Raw genomic sequence first — 11,602 nt, 5'->3', positions numbered from 1 at the left:
TTTATTTTTGAGAGCATTCCGCTTTATTCTGCCTCATGTTGCCTTGCCTTTCTTGTTACTTATGTGAATCTGTGCACTTCCATAAATATGATGATGGTGATGATTGAACAGCAGTTAAGTCCAGAGTTCACTTGCAGTTAAAAAAAAAAAAGTTTCATAAAGAAGATTCTTGATCCAGTGTTTAAGATCATTTATTTTTTGAAATAAGCACCTTTTGGTATGTTTCTTAACTTTCATCCCCTGTTGCCCCATCTCCTTGTATGTTAACAGTGAACTACACTTGCCCTTAGCAATCAAAATACATGGATTAATAGCTAAAGAAAATAGTTTAAAGAAAATAATTTAAATTTTGGTCAGTTTTGTTTGAAAAGTACAGTGGGTTTAATGTAATCCTCTGCCTCACACATTTGTGGACACCTTTGTGGATTTCTTTTAAAGAAAGCAATCAGTCTATTGCAGAGGGACAGCGAATCAAATTCTTACAGTAAGTGAAACTGTGTTGGTGGGAGTATCTTGCTGTTCTCAGCAAAATCAGCACTACTTGTCCTTGCCAAAATGTGTTATCTTACGGGACTTCTCTTTAAAAAAAAAAAAAATCTAAACATGAACAGCCTTCCCGAGATGGAAGCCCCCTCCCCCCTGGGAAAGCCCAGTGGAGGTGGGGATCTGGCCATCAGAGAACAAAGGGCCAAAGAGTGAACCTGAGATGGCGAAATAAAATGCAACATCAACAAAGAAAAGGCCATAGATAAATAGTAAAAGGACCAACTCACCACAAAAAACCCATTGACGTTTGCCCAGAGTGAAGGCGAAGCACCGGTGACCGGTTAATGTTGGAATGTTTTCCTAGGGTTAAAAGGAGAACCGGCAGCAAGTCTGCTCAGAATTTACAAAGTGTTTGAATAACACGGACAGTGTTTTGATAACACATTTTTAGTGGGGGTGAAAATAATAGAATTTATTGGGACATTTATATGGGCCCCCTTGGTTGTGGGGGGGGGTGGTAAACTATATCTCACTGCACTTACCTATAACTCACCCTTGTAATTTATTCATACGTGTGTATGTATCTGAGTATGTATCTGGTGACACGTAATAGTCATGTTACAGCCAAATACTTCTCAGTTTTGTCTTTAAAAGATGAATGCACTGAGACTGGTTACCTTTAAGGGGGAGAAAGGGAAGAAGAGGTGCCCTGGTCAGGTTGGCAATAACTTGTGTTATCAATTTGAGGTGGTAGCATGAAGTTGGTATTATTGCTCAAGACAACGCAGCATATGATCCTTAATAGGCTCACTCACTGGCTTAACCTTGGCTTCCTTGCAGCTTTCAGAGGGTCCTGCTCCTTGCAGCTCAGGCTGAAAGGTGCAAGCTTTGAGTTAATCCAGCCAGCACTTGGGTCCCGGGTTCCATGGGGTCTCCACGTTTCCTCCCTAGTGTTGATGTTTTTGTTCAATGCATTCTCTACACTGTCAGTTGAGTCACATAAAACCAGGCACCTTTCAATAAATGTCTCATTTGGATTTCATGAAGCTTGGGGTGTCACTGAAATCAAACAGCAAACAGGCTGGAAGGCTGTCTGATTTGCCCACTCAGTCTAAGGAGAGTGCTGCCTGATTTGTTCACTGAAGCCGCTGCTTTAGCTTTCTTTTCTGTTCCTGTTTCTGGCAAAGAGAGCTTTACATTTTAAGGTGCGACTGGGACGCGTGAAAATAACTTTTATGCCTCTTTCCCTGGTTATCAGTAAAACTGAGCCAGCAGAAGGAAAGTCTATTTCATGTAGGAAATCAACCACAGATTTGCTCATCTATAACTTTCCAGGCATGTAGACTAATATATCCCATATGTAATAATAATAGTAGTCATTAATTAATACAGAAAAAACAGTAAATGAGATTTCTTTATCTCTATGCAGTCAGGAAAAAAATCATCTTTAGTTGAAACAGTGCTTTTCATTATGTTCAAAAGGAATTTGTAATATATATTTTTATAAAGGTAATATAAATTATGGGTGTATTTTCCATGTTCCAAAACTCTGGGCCCCAGAACCGTTTCCTGGAGTCGGAATTTTGGTTGTCTTTGAACTTCTCTTTGTTTCTCCGCCTGTTAAATGTGTTCAGGTTTGGGCAAAAGAACAGCTCTATTGGGAAGGTGGGGAGATATAAACTGCAATTTCCTGCCCCAAGAATCAACACTAATCCTGATTACACGTACCGTGTGTATATTTCATAATTAAGTAGCACTCGAATGAACCCACGCGCTTTCAAGAGCATGCTCTGGGTCTGGAATAAAATCAAGCCTTTCTGATGTGGCGCGGGGGACAGCTGGCTCGCGTTACTTGCGCCAGAGTGGGTCGGAGCGATGCCTGTTGCCTGCAGTGGCGCTTTGCCACGCGCAGAGCTTCCCTGGCCGCCTCGAAAACGATTCGAAGGGACCCCGAGGCCCGCTGTCTCGCTGCGGTCGGGCGCAAAGCTGAGACCTGACTCGAGCCACTCTGTCTCCAAAATAAATAAATAAATAAAAGCAACACGTGAGATTTGATCTCACCGCTGCCTTTTCCCTCAAACATCTTGCAGCTCAGGTCAAGGCTGATGTGGAAGAGCCTCGAGCGGTAACAAGATCCCCCAGCCCGGGCTCCCCTGCCAAACTGCCCTTTCTCTTCTTGCTCTCAAGGCCGCCTCACGGAACCTCCACGTTGAGTATCTTGGAGTCTAAAAAGCACAAAAAATACTTGAAAACTGCAATACTTCAGGACTTCTGTGGATCAAAAGAAAACAAAAGCCGGTGAGGTGGGAGTGGACGGGGTGGTGATCAAAGCAGAGAGCCACCGAGAGCCCGCATTAAACCAGCGGGACGACGTGAGAGAAGCGCTGGGCTGAGCGCACTCCAGACCACGTTCCAAGGACCTGGGGGGCTTCGGTGCCGGGACCTGCGAGGCCCCAGCCCCGGCCCGCTCGCTTAACCTGCTCCCTCCCCCGCTCTGGCTGGGCCTTGACCGTTTCCACTGCCGCGGAGAATTGGTAACCGCCCTGGAGCGTCGGAGTGCGTGAAGGACCGCCTCACTCTAACCCAGAGGTGCCAGTATCTACGCTGCTGTGGTTGGAATCTAAGTTGGAACGCTTCGAGCCGCTCTGCACCGGCGTATGCGGGCTCAACGAATCCTGCCACCGCCTAGAGTTGCGGGAGAAGAGTTTCCCGTGTGATCGCGTTCTGTTGGGGAAGCAGAGTCCCGAGCTCTTAGCCGGAAAACGCGCTCCCGGAGCGACTAAAAGCGGCGTCTATAATTATCTATTAACAGCAAATATTCAGGCTTCTTATCTGCAACGAAACGTGCCCCACACCTTCTGTATTAATAAACAATGCAATAGGACAGCATCATCTTGCTCTGCTGTCTGCAGAAACGCAGGGGGAGAAACAGGCAGCTGGGGAAAAAGGGTTTAATTCAATATCAAACTGATTATTTCACTAATTATTCCACCTTCTGTGTTGCGCTGCAGAGGAGAGGCACAGGGAATCTTAACCGCGGGGCTGCTTGAGGACCTTTGTTTCTCGGCGTCAGGTCCAACTGAAGATGGGAGGGGGTGGGATCCGGGATTCAGGGAAACAGAGTGGATTTTCAATTGTGGGGCGTAAAAGTGACTGCCTCCTGAAGCAGGCGTGAGCGTGGGGATGAGGGTAGTTCCCAGTAGCCCACCCCACCGGGTAGTTCCCAATAGCCCACCCCACCAGGGCTTCGGTCCTAAAGGATAGCAGTGCCGTCCCCGGAATCCCCAAATCCCAAAGTTCCTCTCGGTAAACCCTTCCCATTGGGTAAAAGGGTAGGACCGAACAAAAAGTGGTTCCTGCGTGTTGAAAGCCAGAAAGTCCTCCAGGGGAGGAAAGTGTGCCTGAAGTTACAGCCCCCGACAAGGAAAGAGACCTCTCTCGGGCCTCCCTCCAACTCGCCCCAGATCCTCACCCTCAGGGATCGGTGCCTTCCTGCAGGCCATCAACTTGCAGAGCATTTCTACCTCCTGCCTCCACAACCTGCGCCCGCCCCCTCACCCCCACTCGGAGAGCTGTCTCGATTTCTGTGCCAAGAGTGGACCCCGCTACGGAGACCCTAAACTCCAGCGAAATACGGACACCAGGACTGATTCTCATAGCATGACAGCATCTCAAAAAAAAAAAAAAAAATTAGGCTAAAGGATAGGAGAATAAAGTCTCAGGCAACTTGATCCAATTAGTAAATGCCTAATTGAATTAGTGTCACCTCCACCAACCAATCAGAGGGTCCCGAGGCTGTAGGGCCGCGAAGCCACTCCCTGGCCTCACATATATAAAGCAGCCAATGACAGCCTGCAAGTTTCCAAGTGGTCAACCTGACCGATAGTTTGTCAGTGGAGAAGGGCAGAAAGGCTAGCCCTGGTGGTGGATGGGGAGAGAGATCTAAGACTTCTTCCTGTGTGTGCGGGCCAGGAGAGTACAGGTCCAGAGAGGCAGAAAGGACCGGAAAGGAAAAGCGGATCGCTTCCCGGTCAGCTTTCGCCTCTTGCCTTCAAACTCCGTGCGCTTTCCATTCGGAAAGGGCTCTGGGTTCGCAGCGCGCAATTGCGCGCGCCTTAGCGGCCCGCGTGTCGCCAGGTGGGTAACCCGGCACGGGAGGAAGGGGAAGTTACCTTCCCCTCGGAAGAGGGCGCTGGCTCCCCCATCCTGCCTTTATAATCAGGTCGCGGCCGGAGAGGAAGCAGCCAGCTGCCGTCTGCGCTCTGCAAAGCATGCAGTTAGGGGAGCAGCTCTTGGTGAGCTCTGTGAACCTGCCCGGCGCGCACTTCTACCCGCTGGAGGGGGCGCGAGGAGGCGGCGGCGGGAGCGCCGGCCACCTCCCGGGAGCGGCCCCCTCGCCTCAGAGGCTGGACTTAGACAAAGCGCCCAAGAAGTTCTCGGGCAGTCTCTCGTGCGAGGCGGCGAGCGGGGAACCTGCGGCCGCCGGCGCGGGGGCCCCCGCAACCATGCTCAGTGACGCCGACGCCGGGGACGCCTTTGCCAGCGCCGCTGCCGTGGCCAAGCCGGGGCCCCCGGACGGCCGCAAGGGCTCCCCCTGCGGGGAGGAGGAGCTGCCCTCGGCCGCCGCAGCCGCTGCGGCCGCCGCCGCGGCTAGCGCGCGCTACTCCATGGACAGCCTGAGCTCGGAGCGCTACTACCTCCAGTCCCCCGGGCCTCAGGGCTCGGAGCTGGCGGCTCCCTGCTCGCTCTTCCCGTACCAGGCGGCGGCCGGGGCGCCCCACGGGTCTGTGTACCCGGCTCCCAACGGGGCGCGCTACCCCTACGGCTCCATGCTGCCCCCCGGCGGCTTCCCCGCGGCCGTGTGCCCACCCGGGAGGGCGCAGTTCGGCACGGGAGCCGGTGCGAGCGGCGGCGCGGGCGGCGGCGGCGGTGGAGGCGGCCCGGGCGCGTATCAGTACGGCCAGGGGGCTCCGCTCTACGGGCCGTACCCAGCGGCGGCAGCCGCAGGTACCTGCGGAGGACTAGGGGGTCTGGGGGTTCCCGGCTCCGGCTTCCGCGCCCACGTCTACCTGTGCAACCGGCCTCTGTGGCTCAAATTCCACCGCCACCAAACCGAGATGATCATTACGAAACAGGGCAGGTGAGCGCAGCGCGGAGGGGCCCGGAGACGCGGGGGCAAAGAAGGCCTGTGTGGTCCTGGGGTGGCCGGGAATGGGGTCCCGCGGCCCGCCCACTCCGCTCGTGGCTGGAAGAGTTTCCTCGCTCAACCAGTGGAGACGCCGTGTCTCCAGTCCGTCCGCGCACCAGCGCTTCGTGCAGGGCGCTAAGGCTAAAGCTGCTTCCCCTCTTCGCTCTCCTCATCTTCACCCAGACTGACGAGGAGGAGGCGGAAATAGAAATTGAGGCTTGTCCACAAAGCTGGATTTCCTAGATCCCCCTGCCCAGCTGTACACGGGTCCCTGCAGGCCGGCCAGAAGGCTCGAGGGGTGGTTCCCCCTGAGCGCTGGAGATGGGCTCCCGCAGTTTTAGGCGCCAAGGTCTCCACGGGGCGCATCCGGGGGACGAGCGCGAGGACGTGAGCGCCAGCAGCGAGGGCTGAGCCGGGGAGTGGGTTAGGCCGGCCCTGGAGTCCGACTGGGCTGGGATGCCCGGCCCGGGAAAGTTCGGCTACAAATCCCACTGCGGGCACCGGTTCATTCTGGGGAAAGTGAGGGGTGGGTGCTGCGAGAGGGGCGTCCGAGGGACACTTTTAGCCTTACCAGTAGAGTTTTTGTTTCTGTTTTTTTTTTAAACGAGAGCAACTTAATATTCCCTGGCACTCGTACTTGTAAAAAAAAAAAATAGATTTTTAAATAGAAACATCCTGGAAAAAAATGAATGAGCATCTGAATGGGTTGAGAAATTGAGTGAGGGATGCAGAAGCGCGGGCATTGGGGGAAATAATAACATTGGGGCAAATTACTTCGGGAAAGAGATTTCCCCGCGAGTTGCCAACTCAAGAATATTGTACGTAGTGAGGGCCACTGGAGCCACAGGTATTCTGTTTGTAGACTTCCCAGTGGCGTACTCGAACGTGGGTCTGTGCCCCGGCGTCGCGATTTACATCTCCTGGTTCTATTCCCTTGCACAGACGCATGTTTCCTTTTTTGAGCTTCAACATAAACGGACTCAATCCCACCGCCCACTACAACGTGTTCGTAGAAGTGGTGCTGGCGGACCCCAACCACTGGCGCTTCCAGGGGGGCAAATGGGTGACCTGCGGAAAAGCGGACAATAACATGCAGGGTGAGGAGAGAGGAGGCCTGGGCAGGGTGGCGCGCCGGGAGCCCCGCTCAGACCACGCACAACCAAATCTCGCATCGCTTCCTCCGCATCCGGGGCCTGGAGGTGTTAGCAGGAGTTTCTTCGTGTTGAATGTTTGATTGAGGGAGAGAACCGCTAAGTCAGACCTCTTGCTGGCTAGCGTATAGCATGTTAACCACGACCCTAGCTAGCCTGCCCCGCCACATCCCTACCTCTGAGGACGTCATTGCCGTAAACTCTCCGGGAGGCAAGGCCCCTGACATTTTAATCTTAACTTGAGAAAAGATCTCCCCAAGGTTGAGTTTATCATAAAAATCCAAGCACCTTCCATCATCAGATCTTGACTTTCTAGCTTCAGACATGGGCAAATTGACCTTCAAGAGGCACTGCCCGTTGGCTCCATTTCTGCTTTGTCCAAGGAAGGCCGGAAGCACAGGGCCCCTGGGAGGGGAATCAGTAGAGACTACTTGGTCTCCACTGGTCTTCTTAAGCCTCTAAGGAGAGACAGGCATTGTAAGTCTAGCTCTTAAATCTTGCCCATGAGTAGTAAATTCTCTCTCCCCCTACCTCCATTTGCAAACAGCCATATATGCTTGAGTTTTGTGTTTTGTTTCATTTTCTCTTAGGCAACAAAATGTATGTTCACCCCGAGTCTCCTAACACTGGTTCCCACTGGATGAGACAGGAGATTTCTTTTGGGAAGTTAAAACTCACCAATAACAAAGGCGCAAACAACAACAACACCCAGGTAGGGTGACAGAGGAGGTGGTGTCTTCTGGCTGTGAATCTGTTTTCTAATCAGTTTCTGTATTCTTTACTGTGTTTATATTTGCAGCTACCTGTTGCCACTTTCTAGTATTTTTTTTTCCTTTGACCTTTCTCAGTTCTACTTTTTTTTTTTGGGGGGGTCATTTTCCTATCGGATATCAATAACAGTGAGTGAACGATTAGGAACAGAAAGACTGAAATCGTTTGGCGACTTAGGAAACCAAGACACAAGAGTGTTTATGAAACACACATACTTGGCTATGTTTTAAGTTTCAAAAATGGCAACAGAAAAAGTTAGCTGTGGGCTGAGGAGCAAGCAAGTTCCATTCCAAAATATAGAATTGGTCAAAATCGACTTCACTTTTGGGAATTGGCAGCTCTTTTTTCTGTACCATTTGCAGATGATAGTCTTACAGTCTTTACACAAGTACCAGCCGAGACTGCACATTGTTGAAGTCACAGAGGATGGCGTGGAGGACTTGAATGAGCCCTCTAAGACACAGACCTTCACTTTCTCAGAAACGCAGTTCATTGCTGTGACCGCCTATCAAAACACCGATGTGAGTGCCCCAGAGTCCCCAGCATCCCCAAAGCCCTATCCAGGGTGAGAGAGAAAGCACTCAGTGACTGTCTTTTTTCCTTATCTAGATAACTCAACTAAAGATTGATCACAATCCCTTTGCAAAAGGCTTCAGGGACAACTATGATTCGTAAGTGCACCTTTATTTTTCCTTGCCTGGTCATCTTTGAGTGAGACATGTTGAATCAGATACTTTCTTGAGACCGTATTCTAGGAAGAGCTTTCACAGTTGGGATTTTTACCCATTTTTATTTTTGCATATATTAGGCTTTGACTAATCTTGCTTTGGAATTTTCACAGAAGGATTTTGTTCATTTCTAAAGAAATGTTAAGGGGTTAAACATGAGCAGCTTTTATTTTTTTAACATTTGAGTGGAGATTTGAAATTTTCATAATCTGCATTTATATGCCTCCTTCCCATTTGATCCCAGTTTTTTTTTTATTCTCTCAGGAGCAGGGATTATTCCCTCTCATTTTTTTTACATAAGAAAAACCTTAAACCAAGAGGATGTCATTTTCATAACATCAAACAGCAAGGCCCACAAGTGCCTTTTAAATTTGGCATTTCTACCCACCTCAGCCAGCATTCCTTCCCTACCACGGAAGGGAGAGTTGCTCCCAGTTCTTCAAGTTCTAGGACTTGCAAAGATGGAATTTCTATAGTTTAAATGCTTAATGCCTGGGAGGAAACTTTCTCTTTCGTGATGGGAAATTTTGTCCCAGTGAGCCAAGAGTTCAGCTAAAATGGACTGGTGCCTCCCCACCTCTGGCCCTTCACTCAGCAGACCAGCGCTCAGGCTCTAGAGCCTTCTTCATTTCTGGGATGTAGACTGTCTGGGGACAACATTAGGGGTTTTTTTTTTAAGTGTTTCTCTTTGTGTTGTAGCATGTACACCGCTTCCGAAAATGACAGGTTAACTCCATCTCCCACGGATTCTCCTAGATCCCATCAGATTGTCCCCGGAGGTCGGTACGGCGTTCAGTCCTTCTTCCCGGAGCCCTTTGTCAACACTTTACCTCAAGCCCGATACTACAACGGCGAGAGAACCGTGCCACAGACCAACGGCCTCCTTTCACCCCAACAGAGCGAAGAGGTGGCCAACCCTCCCCAGCGGTGGCTTGTCACGCCTGTCCAGCAACCTGGGACAAACAAAATAGACATCGGTTCCTATGAGTCTGAGTATTCTTCCAGCACCTTGCTCCCGTATGGCATTAAATCCTTGCCCCTCCAGACGTCCCATGCCCTGGGGTACTACCCCGACCCTGCCTTCCCAGCGATGGCAGGGTGGGGAGGCAGAGGCTCTTATCAGAGGAAGATGGCAGCTGGACTCCCATGGACCTCCCGAACAAGCCCCCCAGGGTTCTCTGAAGATCAGCTCTCCAAGGAGAAAGTCAAAGAAGAAATTGGCTCTTCTTGGATAGAGACACCCCCATCCATCAAATCTCTCGACTCCAACGATTCGGGGGTATACACCAGTGCTTGTAAGCGAAGGCGGCTGTCTCCTAGCACCTCTAGCAATGAAAATTCTCCCTCCATAAAGTGTGAGGACATTAACGCTGAAGAATACAGTAAAGACTCCTCAAAAGGCATGGGGGGTTATTATGCTTTTTACACAACTCCCTAAAGAGTTATTTTAACCTTGTCAAAATGAGCTCACCGTTTGCCCATGGACTGGGTGGCGTTTCTGTTGTCTTCTTCGCCTAGGTTGTTGCCAAAAAGACATTTGCCTTCCACCCCGATGTGTCCTGTTTTGTGCAATTCTCTAAAAGAAGGTGCCAAAGCTTTTTGACTGCTGCAGGTAACTGAAACAAGCCTAGACTTTTTTTTTTCTTTTTTAATGAAGTTAACAGAGGACTTTCAAGTGTTTTTAAATTTGAAGGTGATTCAAAGTTACGGATTTATTTATTGGAGACACTAGACATTCAGTGAACTGGGGCTGTGGAGACGGAGGGCCTAGCGCTATCAAAGATGTTGAAAGCTTTGGTGTTTTTTTTTTTTTTAATCTGTAAATCTGTAAGCAAATAGAAACCCAGAGTGGTAAGATGGTTTTGCTTCTGGGAGAGAAGGGTGGGCCTTAAGCTTCAACAAGGAAATTTTTGCTGTTAACTTTCTGCTAGGGAAAGAAGACGTGAAGCCTGGGAGGCAAGAAGAGCTTTGTGAAGGTGCTGGTTTGGCCTGACTGATCTTCCCAGGCTTTGAAACAAGCCATGTTTGCCCAGGTTCAGTCACCTCATGTGCTAGGCCTCTGCTGTGTGCCCCTGGGGGCCAGCCGGGGGCCTCATAGGACTCAGGAGACAGCAAGGGGGTCGCCAAAAAGAAAAAAAGGAGAATTTTAAACTGTACAGTTGTGTGTGCTTAGATACACTGTAGAATAATGTGGAAAATATTGTATAAATAGTTACATAGGTATATGAGATTATGTAAAATTGGTGCTTTGGTTTTGTAAAGAATTTGCAAATCATTGGACCACAGCTACTGGAGCAGGGGGCAACATATGGGAATATTCTGTTTACTTCTTAGCTAGTTAAGAATGTATTCAGCTACTGTACTAACTTGAAACGGTGTTAAGGAAAACTCCCTGCGTCATCCTCTTCCTCCACCACCCCCACTACCCAACTTGGTAACCTGAGGAAGCAGAAACCTTAACGCCCCAGCTCTTATAGGCTTTCTAGAGACCTTGGATTTTTATGTACAGTCGTAGTCATTTTTAATAAATGTGGTTCGTTAAGGGAACAGGCCTAACTCTGTCATCTGTACGATGGGTTTTCATCTTCGTTTCAAATATCTTAGTCTGCTTTCTCCACTTTCCTCCAGCAGGAACACAGTTCCACCAACCCGCTCCCCCCACGGAAGGCCCTAGAATCTCTAAGTGGACACTGTCCTCTCGAGGGGGTGGGGATGTTCTTCTTTATCTTTTTTTCTTGAAGGTGAATGGGGTTGTTTCCTCGCCGCTCTGGGAAGTCTGGACAATGGGAGCTGGGGCCGAGGAGGGGCGGTGCGAGACTGCCCGCAGCAGGCTTGATGGAACCGAGCGAGCCTCCACCCCCAAGTCCTCGGCTTCCGGGCCGCTCCCGGGCCTCCCATCCTCGACCCCACGTGGGCTCCCCGGGCACCCTCGCGGCCCTCTGAGCACCCACGAGTTCCGGATCCCCCGAGGTCAGGCGGGTGCGGGCCGCCTCCACCCCCGCTACGCGGCTTCCTCCTTCCCTGAGCCCCAGGCTCTGGGGATGGGGGGGCAGCTCCGGGCCGGGGCGCGAGCTCTGCGGCGGGAGCGCTCTGTGCGGGGCGGCTGCGGAGTCGGTCACCTAGCGTTTAGCGCCGCTTCCTAGGCTCTCAGTCCCAGGGAGGGCAAGTGCCACTCCATCCCCCGACTGAGTCCTGGGCCCGCCGAAGAGTTAAATCCAGGAGTGTGGCGGAGGGCCCTTTGTCCCGCTGCCAGACGCCCTGCCGCGCTTATCGGCAGA

The 11,602-nt window shown here is 50.9% G+C and overlaps 1 protein-coding gene across 2 annotated transcripts; it reads left to right on the top strand.

The window, feature by feature from the left end:
• Positions 1–4,609: 4,609 nt before the first annotated feature.
• Positions 4,610–10,871, top strand: EOMES (eomesodermin). 2 transcript variants are annotated; one of them, XM_086368899.1, is made up of 6 exons: positions 4,610–5,626; positions 6,617–6,771; positions 7,416–7,537; positions 7,959–8,117; positions 8,206–8,267; positions 9,081–10,871. In XM_086368899.1, the coding sequence occupies exons 1-6, from the start codon at positions 4,758–4,760 to the stop codon at positions 9,760–9,762; spliced, it is 2,049 nt and encodes a 682-aa protein (XP_086225025.1). In that variant the 5' UTR covers positions 4,610–4,757; the 3' UTR covers positions 9,763–10,871. The 2 variants fall into 2 exon arrangements, with proteins under 2 accessions (XP_086225025.1, XP_086225024.1); XM_086368898.1 differs by having other exon boundaries at positions 9,024–10,871.
• Positions 10,872–11,602: the final 731 nt, after the last annotated feature.

Source organism: Bos grunniens, chromosome 22 (assembly GCF_055505025.1).
Source record: "Bos grunniens cultivar Pamir isolate PY7600 chromosome 22, Bosgru_T2T1.0, whole genome shotgun sequence".
Classification (NCBI taxonomy): domain Eukaryota; kingdom Metazoa; phylum Chordata; class Mammalia; order Artiodactyla; family Bovidae; genus Bos; species Bos grunniens.
This window is presented reverse-complemented; position numbering and strand designations above follow the sequence as displayed.

Excerpts from the sequence above, each read along its gene's own strand:
- EOMES (XM_086368898.1), top strand. The coding sequence starts at position 4,758 with ATGCAGTTAGGGGAGCAGCTCTTGGTGAGCTCTGTGAACCTGCCCGGC. Across the intron at positions 5,627-6,616 it reads ATCATTACGAAACAGGGCAG|ACGCATGTTTCCTTTTTTGA; the intron begins GTGAGCGCAGCG and ends TCCCTTGCACAG. Across the intron at positions 6,772-7,415 it reads AGCGGACAATAACATGCAGG|GCAACAAAATGTATGTTCAC; the intron begins GTGAGGAGAGAG and ends ATTTTCTCTTAG.